Source organism: Phyllobates terribilis, unplaced genomic scaffold, assembly GCF_046119375.1.
Source record: "Phyllobates terribilis strain yellow unplaced genomic scaffold, ASM4611937v1 Scaffold_5__5_contigs__length_657084704, whole genome shotgun sequence".
Lineage (NCBI taxonomy): Eukaryota > Metazoa > Chordata > Amphibia > Anura > Dendrobatidae > Phyllobates > Phyllobates terribilis.
The window spans coordinates 10,465,101-10,478,710 of NW_027362765.1; the positions used below are offsets into that span (position 1 = coordinate 10,465,101).

The 13,610-nt window shown below is 53.3% G+C and overlaps 1 protein-coding gene across 1 annotated transcript in view; it reads left to right on the forward strand.

The window, feature by feature from the left end:
* The first annotated feature begins 6,203 nt into the window (after positions 1–6,203).
* Positions 6,204–13,610, forward strand: part of LOC141270829 (uncharacterized) — a 113,766-nt gene continuing 106,359 nt past the window's right edge. Inside the window, exons 1-2 of the mRNA XM_073680930.1 lie at positions 6,204–6,603; positions 6,962–7,261. Of these exons, the coding sequence (XP_073537031.1) occupies positions 6,204–6,603; positions 6,962–7,261 (700 nt within the window). The remainder of the gene's footprint in view (positions 6,604–6,961; positions 7,262–13,610) is intronic.

Genomic DNA, 13,610 nt, shown 5'->3' on the forward strand with positions numbered 1-13,610 from the left:
TAAATGTAAAACCTGTCCATTTATAATGACCACGGTCAAGATAAAGATTCCCAACTCACATCAGGACCACAAGATCCCAGGTACTTTCAGCTGCATCACAATGAACTTAATTATATGTACCAAATATCCAACTGGGGGTCTGTATGTAGGGGAAACAGGGCAAAAACTTAAAACAAGAATAAATTTTCATCGCCACACAATAAAAGAAAAAAAGAATAGATCTACTCGTGGCCAAACATTTTTACGGCCACAACTGCTTCTTCCTCTCCCATACTGATAGTTCTGCTTCATATCACTTGTCTTATCTATTGCATTATTCCTGTGCCCTGTTGTGTATAAATATGTGACTCTTCAGATTTTGTATTATACTATGTCTACTGAAAAGATCTGAGTAGTCTCGAAAGCTTACTGACTAAAGGCTAACTGAAAAGATTGTTTCAACCACTGAGAACTTTCAAATGTTAATGTTTTTCTCCAAACAGCAATTTTAAGATCTCTCCACAGGTGTTCAATGGGATTTAGATCTGGATTCATTGCTAGTCAAAACTGTCCAGCACTTTGTTTCCATCCATTTTCTGGGTCATTGTCATGCTGGAAGACCCATGACCTAGCATGCAAACCCAGCTTTCTGACACAAGGCACTACATTGTGACCCAAAATCCTTTGCTAATCTTCAGATTTCATGATGCCTTGCACACAGTCAAGGTACCTGACCAGAGGCTGCAAAACAACCCAAAAACATTTTTGAAGCTCCACCATATTTGACTGTATGTGTTGTAAATTTATTGATTATGTTGCGCACATTGGACAGAGGAACATCCGGATCTCTAAAGATGGACTTATAACCTTGAAATTATTGATATTTTTCAACAATTTTGGTTCTCAAGTCCTCAGACAGTTCTCCTTTTTCTGTTTTCTCCATGCTTAGTGTGCCACACATATGCACACAATGCAAAGATTGAATCAACTTCTCCCTTTTTTATCTGGTTTTAGTTGTGATTTTCATATTGCCCACACCTGTTACTTGCCACAATTGCGTTTGAACAAGCTTCACATGCTTGAAACAAAGTTGTTTACCCACATTTTTGGCAAGGTGTCAACAATTTTGTCCGACCTATTTTATGTGGTTTTGTGGGAAATTATGTTCAATTTGCTTTTTTTTCTATGTTTTCTTGTGTTGTTCCAATACACGCAAAGTAAATAAACATATGTAGCACCCCGAGGACTCGGCTGCTACAGGGGTATTGCACCTCAAACCAGAGGTGTAGTATTCCACTCCCGGGTAAGGATGGAGTGTGGGACCGAGCTCAGTAGCTGCATGCACTACACTCATCCCATTTCCGGGGGACAGAACAACGGTACTCCCACTAGGTAGATGTGCAGGTACGACAGCGTCTGTTCCTGGCTGGAGTGGGAGGGGGGGAGGAACATCCCAGTAGTGTAGGAGCAGACAGGGGAGGGACTCTGGGCATAGGAAGGAGCCCATTGGGTGCTAGTCACCTGGGCTCGGGTGTCAGAGGGAGTATAAGAGGTGGGCACCATCTTGAGACAGGGTCTGTTCTGAGGGAGAGTTCAGCCAGAGAGGGCTGACAGGGAGCTGTGGCTCCGGCTGGGCCCAGCTCCAGGGCCAGGCCTGAAGTGCAGAGAAAGAGGAAGAAGAGGAAAAACCCAGTGAAAGGCCCAGAGACACAAGCAGAGGGAACCCTGAGATCCCACAAGTGAACTAAGACGGGTGAAGGGTTGGCAGAAGAGGGTACCGGATCCCAAACTGGTAGAGGCAAAACATCCTTAGCCAGGAACCGGAGGTCGTGGACAAGTTTTGGCGCGACCCCTCACCATATCCACCAGGAAGGCAAACCACGCATAGGGTCAGGGAAGCCGGGAAAGGTTTCGCCATCAAAAGAGCCGAGGGAGCCGGACAAAGGTGGGTCCCTGGTGAGGACGGCCCGTAGGAAGGAATAGAGGGGAGCTCGGGACCACGCTCTGGAAATGCCTGGGGGTTGGCCGAGTCCCGCACCTGGTGGACGCAGCACGGCTCGGGTGGTCACTGCTGGCCGAAGTGACCGAAGCAACACCTGTGAGTAAAAGCCTTGAACTGCACCACACGTCTCTGAGCTTCCTTGCTGCACCATCACTACCACAATCTCCACATCTGCTGCCCTGAGGCCATACCCCTCCCGTCAAAAGCGGAAACCGCCCCCACCAGCAGAGACTACAATGGTAGAAATGTCCATCAGCGTGAGGGGGCTGCCCCTGGAACTGACAATCACTAAGTTGCCCCGGGACCACCCTCAATGGGGGCAGATACAGAACAAAACCAAGAAGATGGGTGCGGCCTGGAGGAGTCTGGACAGATCGCACCCGGAGATGGAGGAAGAGTCAATCAGCACCGACCCTGTGGTCCGGAACCTGTTGCAGGCTGCCACCCCAGAAGGCCTGGTGGAGATCCTGGCACAGCTCCCCAGAAATCGGGAGCGTGCACAGACCGCGCTGGAGGCCTTGGCCCGGAAGATGGCCCGAGTGCAGCAAGAAGCACTGGCCGAGTGGAGGAGAGAGATGGTCCAGCAGGCTGGAACCCGCCAGCAGAGGATGCCACCCGCAACGTGGAGCGTGTCTGCCCCTGAGGATGGTGCAGGAGGAACGGAGGCCGGAGACGACGCCGCGGAGGGAGCCGCAGAGATGGAAGCAGGTAATGGGGACGTCATCACCCCGAGCCCCGTAGCCGTAAGCCTGCCCCAGCTCCCCGTCGCAGAGCCCGAAGTTCCACTCACCGCACCCGTTGCCGCACCGCCGCTGCTTCCAACTAGGCCTCAAGCGGCAGGAGCCGCGGTCGCACCCTCTGTTACGCCACGCCCCTTGACCCTGAGCGTGGCAAAAGAGGAAGTGCCCCCGGCCTGGTCGCAGGGCCGAGTACCCCCGGGCGCCGCAGTCTCCACAGCGCCATCTACCTCCACAGCGCCACCGTCCTGGTCGCAAGGCCGAGTACCCCAGGGCGCCACCGTCTCCACAGTACCCTTCACCTTCAGAGTGCCACCGGCCTGGTCGCAAGGCCTGGTGAATCCGGGCGCCGCTGCCCCCACCGCGCCCTCAACCTCCACAGTGCTGCCCCTGGGTGAAGATCTATTCGCACAGCACACTAGCCCGGACGGGCTGCCTTTCATTTGGCCACCGGAGTACGTCAACCCCCGACTCCGGAAGGAATGGCCTCTGAGTGAGCCTCTGATCCCGGCTCCGGCGCCCGCCAACATTGTCCCGCTCCCATTGGAAGAGGCCCAATTTGCGTGGGACCCCACCGGCGAAGACCTCATTGGGTTCACTTCAAGAGACCCGGGCGGCCGCAGCCCAACGTGAGGAGTGTTGCCGACAACAACTAGAAGTCTTTCAGAGGGAATGGCGAGAGAGGCGGGTCCGCGAGGAGCGGCTGAAGGTCCAAAGCGCGGAGCAGAAAAGCCGGACCCGACGAAACCGCCGTGCGGCCCACGGTCCCCGCGCCACCGGGACTGTAATAAAGTTTCAAATGGAGCACGGCTGGGGCTTTATCCGGGATCACAGAACCCCCGGCGACGTCTTTGTTACCCGCAGGGATGTTGAGAGCCACCTGCCGGAGGGACACCGAGGACGTGACCTCTACCCGGGTGATGAGGTCACCTTCACCCGGCACCAGTGTGCCAAAGGACCATACGCCCTTCACGTGCACCGGTTGACGGAGGAGGAGTTGCAGTATGGGGAAGATCAAGAGGACCCGGACGGGTCTGAAGACTATCCTCAGGAGGAGCCAAGGAGAAGACACCGCTACTGAAGGGAAGTAGCCCAAATAAAGTACTGTAAATAGTTACCCGTAAGGGTACTTGACATGCTGCTAATCAGAGTATGGTCCCCATTGGGACTAGTGTGGAACTGTTTAAAAGAACTGTTTCCTGTGTGCCCCTATCCCTTACCAGGCTGAGGACTGTGAGCAGCCATTCCCCTATTCCCCACTGGCCGAGGACTGAGAGCGGCCATACCCTGTAAATAGTTGCGCTTCCTAAAGCGCCCCTTTTGGTTTTATAAAGAACTGTTTTTCTATTAGTGACTGTTGCACTTTACCCGGTCACAAGTTGCACCGTGGCTGGAAGAACAAGAACATTTTATATAAAAGAGTTTTATATAATATAAGAAGTTACCCGTAACGTTATATTTTCTGATAATGTTTTTTATAATGTTTTATATGTTAGTGTGTACTTTAAAAATTTTGTATGTCTAAATGTCTTTACTCTTTTCCAGCCCGAGGACGTGCTGTGGTTTACCAGGGGGGGATGTAGCACCCCGAGGACTCGGCTGCTACAGGGGTATTGCACCTCAAACCAGAGGTGTAGTATTCCACTCCCGGGTAAGGATGGAGTGTGGGACCGAGCTCAGTAGCTGCATGCACTACACTCATCCCATTTCCGGGGGACAGAACAACGATACTCCCACTAGGTAGATGTGCAGGTACGACAGCGTCTGTCCCTGGCTGGAGTGGGAGGGGGGGAGGAACATCCCAGTAGTGTAGGAGCAGACAGGGGAGGGACTCTGGGCATAGGAAGGAGCCCATTGGGTGCTAGTCACCTGGGCTCGGGTGTCAGAGGGAGTATAAGAGGTGGGCACCATCTTGAGACAGGGTCTGTTCTGAGGGAGAGTTCAGCCAGAGAGGGCTGACAGGGAGCTGTGGCTCCGGCTGGGCCCAGCTCCAGGGCCAGGCCTGAAGTGCAGAGAAAGAGGAAGAAGAGGAAAAACCCAGTGAAAGGCCCAGAGACACAAGCAGAGGGAACCCTGAGATCCCACAAGTGAACTAAGACGGGTGAAGGGTTGGCAGAAGAGGGTACCGGATCCCAAACTGGTAGAGGCAAAACATCCTTAGCCAGGAACCGGAGGTCGTGGACAAGTTTTGGCGCGACCCCTCACCATATCCACCAGGAAGGCAAACCACGCATAGGGTCATGGAAGCCGGGAAAGGTTTCGCCATCAAAAGACCCGAGGGAGCCGGACAAAGGTGGGTCCCTGGTGAGGACGGCCCGTAGGAAGGAATAGAGGGGAGCTCGGGACCACGCTCTGGAACTGCCTGGGGGTTGGCCGAGTCCCGCACCTGGTGGATGCAGCACGGCTCGGGTGGTCACTGCTGGCCGAAGTGACCGGAGCAACACCTGTGAGTAAAAGCCTTGAACTGCACCACACGTCTCTGAGCTTCCTTGCTGCACCATCACTACCACAATCTCCACATCTGCTGCCCTGAGGCCATACCCCTCCCGTTGGGGGTTCTACCAGCTACGCTGCACAACCTTACCACCGGCCTCAGCGGTCTGCCTTGCAGCGGCGGCTTCATAGCCGCATTCAACGGGTGGCGTAGTCGAACATTCTAACATCTACTGCTAAAGACTGCCGCTCAGTTTGACTCCCTGGGCACGGACCGGGTCACCGCCACGAGACTACTACCCCCATCTGATCCGGCTCCGGGTAAGCCCCCGTGCGCGCGATGCCGCACGACACAGCAGGCCCAGGGGCGCGTCACATATATAACAAAATGTGTAATTGAGTGGTTCTTAACCGGGGTTCTATCGAACCCTAGGGGTTCGGTGAGTCGGTCTCAGGGGTTTGGCGGAGCCTCCGCCACGGAGGTCAAGACACACCCGACTCATTAAGTAAATTCGTGATGACACGCCCCGCTTGGCCATCACTAGCTGCAGATGATCACGTTACATTAATTGGCCAATCAGTGCTGCTGGGAATTTAGTGTGCTCAGTAGTCACCGTGTGACTGTCGTAGTCGTATGTTGTGTGGTTTCTTTCTTAATATTTTAATCCATACTAACTATGTCGAGTCAAAAAAAGAAAGTGGTCGGACGAATATGTACAACATGGATTCACATGTATCACGGAACGTGATTGGAGTCAGCTTCCTATCTGCATGATTTGCAATGCCAAGTTGAGCAACTCTAGTCTCGCACCGGCAAAACTGAAGGAACACTTCTTGAAGCTGCATGTAGATGGGGAATACAAGAAAACAACGCTTGCTGAATTCAAGGTGAAAAGAGCCAGATTCGATGAAAGGGCCACTCTGCCTGCTCTTGGATTTGTACCCGTGAACAAACCGATCCTCACTGCATCGTACGAAGTTGCTTACCTGATCGCAAAGCAGGGCAAGCCGCACACCATTGGTGAAACACTATAAAACCAGCAACATTAAAGATGGCGAATCTGATACTCGGAACAGCGGCCGAAGGTAAATTATCCCAAATTTCTCTTTCAAATGACACCATCAGTGACAGAATAGAGTGCATGAGTAAAGACATCTTGGCTCAAGTAGTCGCAGATCTAATTTCAAGTCCGGCAAAATTCAGCCTTCAACTCGAGGAGACCATAGACGTTTCTAATGTAAGCCAGCTTGCTGTTTTCGTGCGCTATGTGAAAGACAAAATAATAAAAGAAGAGTTTTTATTTTGTAAGCCTCTTACAACAACAACTAAGGCAGCCGATGTGAAGAAGCTTGTGGATGACTTCCTCAGAGACAACAATCTTTCATGGTATATGGTTTCTGCAGTTTGTACGGACGGAGCTCCAGTCATGCTGGGAAGAAAGTCTGGTTTTGGTGCGCTAGTAAAAGCCGATGCACCACACATCATTGTTACGCATTGTATTCTGCACAGGCATGCGTTGACAACAAAAACCTTGCCTCCAAAAATGGCAGAAGTATTAAAAACTGTAGTGGAATGTGTGAACTATGTGCGAAATAGTGCTCTGAGGCACCGCATCTTCAGTGAGCTGTGTAAGGAAATAGGCTCTGAATTTGAGGTACTCCTGTACCTTTTCTAATGTTCGGTGGTTATCCGGGGGACAGGTGCTGAATCGTGTTTTTGCCATGCGTGTGGAATTAGTCCTGTTTTTGCAAGAGCACCAACATTGTCATGCAGATTGCTTCAAAAATCCTGAGTTCATTCTCATTTTAGGGTACATGGCTGATATATTTGCAGCTCTAAATCATCTCAATCAGCAGATGCAGGGTGGTGGAGTCAACATCATGGAAGCAGAAGAAAACCTGAAGGCTTTTAAAAAAAAACTACCGTTATGGAAACGACGAACAGAGAACAATAACTTCGCAAACTTTCCCCTTCTGGACGACTGTGTAAGTAAGATCGAAGATGTGTCTGGAATCGGAGACATTTCTGTATCCATGGAACTAAAGCAAACAATTGCCACGCACTTAGATGAGCTTGCAAAGTCTCTCGACGGATATTTCCCTACAAGGAGTCATATCCAGCATGGGTGAGACAGCCGTTCACGTTTGCTGTTGAGACAGCAGATGTCAATTATGAATACCCCGAAGAAATCATTGAAATTCAGCAGAGCCAGGTTCATTTGCAACTCTTCAGAACAACAACACTCAACGTTTTGGTGTCGACAGTTGGAAAAGTACCCAATTATTGCTAAGAAAGCCCTGGAATTTTTTATACCATTTGTTACAACATATCTATGCGAATAATCCTTTTCGAGGATGCTGGACATAAAAACAAAGAAAAGGAACAGACTTTGCTGTGAAAATGACATGAGAGTAGTGTGGCACCCCAGGGGTCTGGTTTTCCACAGTAATGTAATGTTATGTCTGAGAGCAGGTGGGAGGTCCTTTGGTCAGGGATCCTGTGCATGCCACACCTCCTGCCCAGTCTTGGGAGGGGAAGAACTTCCCCTGTATAAACCCTGGGCTGAGGCAGGGTTAGTCAGTCAAGGAGAGTAGAAACAGCAGAAGCTCAGTGGGAGCAAGATTACTACGAGTCAGGGGCTGGCAGCTGCAGAGCTCGCCCTGACTGAGAAGCTTTCTTACCGGACCCGGCGTCCGAGGCTGTGGGGACTAACTCTTACCCAGCAGCAGAAGCCGACCGGCAGGGGATTTCAGGTCCTCAGGCCCAGAAACCCGAAGGCACGGTCACACGCGTGGGACCAGCACCGCCATCGTGGAGCGGAAGCCATTAGAAGGCCCCGAGTCACCGGCCATACGGGTGAGCACCACACGGTACACTCAGGGACGTGGGCTACTTATATCCGCTTCTAGCAAGGTAGCCAGAAGAGTACAGTCAGTTTGGGAGGCCTATAACTCCGCCTGGCCAGGGGAGATCCCATCTGCTCAAGGACTGACCAGGCCCCGTTCACTAGCAAGTACTCCGGGAGGGTCTATCGTTGTTACCAGTAAAGACCCTGAATTACACCGCACCGTCTCTGAGTGGTTCCTGCTACCCCCATCATCCACATCTGCTGCCCTGAGGCCATACCCCTCCCGTTGGGGGTTATACCATCTACGCTGCACCATCCATCCACCGGCCTCAGCGGACTGTCCTGCAGCGGCAGCTCCATAGCTGCATTCAACGGGTGGCGTAGTCGTCCTGCATCTACCGCTGTTACATCGCCGCTCAGTTTGACTCCCTGGGCACGGACCGGGTCACCGCCACGAGACTACAACCCTCAAGAGATCCGGATCCGGGTAAGCTCCCGCGTGCGCAACGCAGCGCGACACAGGCCCAGGGGTGCATCAACTTTGGCGTAGTCGGCAGGATTTCGTGCCCGCAACCACCGGGTACTGCGTGCCTGAAAAAGAGACTTTTCAAACTTACCTGTGGTGAAGATTCCCGCCATCCGGCGCCATCTTCGGCCTTCTTCCCGCCATCGGTGAAGTTTCCCGCCATCCGGCGCCATCTTCTGCCTTCTTCCCGCCATCCGTGGAGTTTTCCCGCCATTGGACGCCATCTTGAGGACGCCACGCGGGAAGAAGAGGGGCGTGGACTCCGAAAGCGCGCGAGAACTGAAGCCCCGCCTCACGTCCGGACGTTGCGTAAGGTCCTGGAAGGAGCCCAGCAGACGCCGACGTCACAGGAGCGCGACGGAAGGTCCTCAACCCTGACGATCCACTGCGGAGCCGCGGCCTACGGAACAGGATCATCGCAAGGTAGGCCACGGTCCACTAGGGGGGAGGAAGATGTCGGATACGGAGGAGAGCTTCACTGCCTCAACCCCCGCCAGCGCTACCGCTGCTGCAGTTATGCCCTTCACCATGCCCTATATCCCGGGAGCAGCTTGGCTACCCCAGTACTCAGGGGAGTCACATACCCTGCATGACTTTAGAGAAAAGCTGGATAGCCTCTTCCAGGTGTACCCCCTCACAGAAGAGCAAAAAGTGAGCATCCTGGTGGCCCAACTAACCGGGGCAGCCAAAAGGGAAGTAAAATCCTGGCCACCTGGGAGGAAGACTGTCGCAGGGATACTAACCCGGCTGAAGGACACCTTTGATACCCGCACCTCAGCCGAGATTAAGCTTAGATTCTACGGGTGCAAGCAGCGAGCGCATGAGAGTATAAGGGACTATGCACTAAACCTACAAGAGGCCCTGAGGGCCATTAAGCAGACCGACCCTGATGGAGTGGGAAACGAGGACAGGCTGTTGACCGAACAGTTTATAGAGGGACTGTATTGTAATACCCACCGAACCCAGTTGCGGGCAATGGCCTTACAGGATCCCCATCTGGGCTTTGCACAGTTCAAGGACAGAGCCATCCGGGTGCTCCGAGAACCGGCACCGGGTGGCGTTGTGACCCACAGGCGCCCAGCTAGCACTTACCACCAGGAGGCGGCGCCCTTGTCGGCAGGGCCTGTGGGAGCTGATGCGCAGGCTTTGGACAATGACCCGGCTCCAGACCTACACCATCAGGTCCAAGAGCTAGCTAAGAGCGTTGCTGCGCTAACCCGAACTGTGCAGTCTTTACAGGTTTCCACCCCAGGGAAGATCCAGCTGGCATCCGGACCGGAGGACATCCCGTGGCGTCGACCAAGGAGGACCCCACCGGCCAGAGGAAGACCCAGTGACCGATACAGCGAGGACGGACGACCCATCTGCCGCCGCTGCAATCAACCTGGACATATGGCAAGGTACTGTTCTTTAAACGGGCACAACCTGGGGTAGAGGGCCAACCCCCAGGAAAAAGATCACCAGGCCCATCGAACTGGCGCGACAGATATGTGGGAGGACGTCCAGTCTTGCCTGTGGTACTGGATGGCATTCCCATGAGTGCCCTACTGGACACCGGGTCACAGGTCATCACCATCCCGTACGTGCTCTTTAAGCAGTACTGGAACGACTCGGATATTACCCGCTACCCTGACGACGACTTGAGTATCATCGCCAGCAATGGCCAGCCCGTGCCACAGATCGGATTTAAAGAGGTGACCATCAAAATCGGTAGAGTCGAACTGGCAGCACAGGGACTGATCATTGTAGATATTGACAAGCATGAGAGTCACCCAAAAATAACTCTAGGAACTAATGTAATTGAAAATTGTCTTGCAGAGGTGATTTTCCTTTTACAGCAGGTTGCCAAGAACGCCAGCTCCGGCGAGCAGCGGGTGCTCCAGAAAGAGATCCGGGCACTGATGCGACGGCAACAGGTGGAACTCTCCGGCGGTGAGATTGGTAGCGTAAGAATGTGTGACCCTTTTCCTATTGCCATGCCCCCAAAAAGTGAAATGATGATTTGGTGCCGGGCAGCTATTGGTCTGAGAGTCTGAGAGGTAGAGATTACCAGGCAATGGTAGAACCAGTTTACTCGGACAGTAGGCCCACCATTTTGACAGCACGGGGGGTGGTTGATGTACGCCATGGGAGGGTGCCCGTTCGCATAATAAATATCGGGGAGAGGGAAGTGTACCTGCCCCGGTATGCCACGCTAGCCAAATTATATACCATTAACCAAAATTCTATACAATCTGTGGAACCCTTGCCTCCATCTCACCCGGAGGAAGGTAACGGCTCTAAGAAAAACATGGAGGACTGGTGTCAGCAACTACATCTGGGTACTGACTCCACTCCCGCACACCAGAAACAAGGAGTCTATCGGGTGGTTCAGGAGTACGAGAGAGTGTTCAGTAAACACCCGTTAGACTTCGGGCGAGTCAAGGGGGTAGAACACCACATCCCCACGGGAGACCATCCTCCTATAAAAGAGAGGTATCGACCCGTACCCCCTGCCCACTACCAACACGCCAAGGGGATGCTTAAAGATATGAAGGAGGCTGGGGTGATCAGGGATAGCTGTAGCCCCTGGGCAGCTCCACTAGTCTTAGTCCGAAAGAAAGACAACACCATGAGGATGTGTGTAGATTACCGGAAAATCAATCGTATCACACACAAGGATGCGTACCCCTTACCAAGGATAGAGGAGTCATTGGCTGCTTTAAGATCTGCTAACTTCTTCTCTACCTTGGATCTCACTAGCGGGTACTGGCAGGTTCCTGTAGCAGAGGCGGACCGGGAGAAGACCGCATTCACCACCCCGATGGGACTTAGCGAGTTCACCTGCATGCCGTTCGGACTCTGCAACGCACCGGGAACCTTCCAACGACTAATGGAGTGTTGTCTGGGCCACAGAAACTTCGAGACGGTCCTGTTGTACCTGGACGATGTCATCGTATATTCCAAGACGTATGAGGACCACCTGAAACACCTGGCGGAAGTGTTCGAAGCTCTGGCAAGTTACGGCCTAAAGGTGAAACCCTCCAAGTGTCACCTCCTGAAACCAAAGGTGCAGTACCTGGGACACGTGGTGAGTGCTGACGGAGTGGCTCCCGACCCTGATAAGATCACCGCAATTAAGGAATGGCCAAGCCCCTCCAGCGTAAAAGAAGTGCGGCAGTTCCTCGGGTTGGTAGGCTACTACCGAAGGTTTATTCCCGGTTTCACCAAAAAGGCAGCACCTATGCAGGACCTCCTGATAGGCCAGTCCCGGAAGGCCAAGAACCAGAAGCCGCCCTTCAAATGGGAGGAGCTGGAAGAAGAGTCCTTCCGCCAGCTGAAGATGGCCCTCACGGGGGACGAAATCCTGGCGTACCCGGATTATAGCCAGCCCTTTATCCTCTACACTGACGCCAGTAACATCGGGCTAGGAGCCGTACTGTCCCAGATCCAGCAGGGGAAGGAACGAGTAGTCGCCTACGCCAGCCGAAAACTGCGACCCACCGAAAGGAACCCCGAGAATTACAGCTCATTTAAGTTAGAGTTCCTGGCCGTAGTATGGGCAGTCACCGAGCGCTTTAAGCATTACCTCGCTTCTTCCCGGTTCACCGTGTACACGGATAACAACCCGTTGACACACCTGGACACGGCAAGACTCGGTTCCCTGGAGCAGAGGTGGATGGCCCGTCTGTCCAACTACGAGTTCACAATCAAATACCGGGCAGGACGCTCCAATACCAACGCGGACGCCCTGTCCAGGATGCCCAACCTGCCGGACGGAGGAGAAGATCCGGAGGGACTGGAAGAAGTTGAACTCCCTGCGTTCCACCGTCATGGGACTATCCAGTATTCCCACCGGGTAAGGAGTAAGCAGGCTGCTACGTTGAACCCCTTACCCCACTACAACTGGGCGGAAACGCAAGACAGCGACCCTGCCGTCCGACTGGTGAAGGAGATGCTGACTCGGCCGGAGGCTCGCCTTGAACCAGACGCTCCGGAGGAAGCCAAACAACTATGGGCAGAGAAGAGTCGACTGTTCCTTTACAAAGGGAAGTTGTGCCGCAGAATGGTTAACTCCCGGACGCATGAATTACTCTGGCAAGTAGTGGTGCCACGAAGAGACGCAGCCATGGTGATGGAGGCATACCACGACGGAGCTGGACACTTCGGGTGGAAGAAGCTGGAGTTCCTGCTGCGCGAGCGGTTCCACTGGGTAGGCATGAGGGGAACCATCGAGAAGTGGTGCAGAGACTGTGGCCCGTGCAACCTGAGAAGGAAGGACCGTGCCAGCCGGAAGACTCCCCTGCAGTCCATCGTCACCCGGCAACCGTTGGAACTGGTAGACTTGGATCATGTAAAACTGACCCCAAGCAGAAGTGGCTACGTCTACGCGTTAACCATCGTGGATCATTACTCCCGGTTTCTGGTTGTCATCCCCGTCAAGGACTTAACGGCTCAAACAGCAGCTAGAGCCTTCCAGCAGCACTTTTGCCGTCCACACGGGTACCCGGACCAAGTGCTGACGGACCAGGGACCTGCCTTTGAAGCGGAGGTCTTCCAGGAATTCTGCAATCTGTATGGCTGCCGGAAGATAAGGACGACACCCTACCATCCGCAAACTAATGGACTTTGTGAGAAAATGAACCAGGTGGTAATGGATCTTCTAAAAACGTTGCCCCTGGAAGAACGCAGTCTGTGGCCTGAGAAGTTGCCCGATCTGGTGGACCTATACAACCACATCCCGGTAGGTTCCACCAACTGTACCCCGGCTTACCTAATGAGGGCAAGACCTGGTAAGTTACCTGTTGACCTGGAAATGGGAGTCCTGACACCCGAGGACACTTCACCAGAAACAGACTGGGACACAGAGAGGCAGCAGCAGTACCGGAGAGTACAGGAGAGCGTGGAGCGAAGTCTCTGTCAGGCTAGGGAAAGACAAGAGAAAACTTACAACCAGTATGCTCCCGCTGTTCCCCTGGTACCCGGAGAGCAGGTCTTGAAGAGGAAGAGACGGCTCCACAAGTTGGATGACCAGTGGGAGAAGGACCCGTACACCGTACTGCCCTCAAGCCACGAGAACCCAAAGGTTTGTACCATCAGTAAAG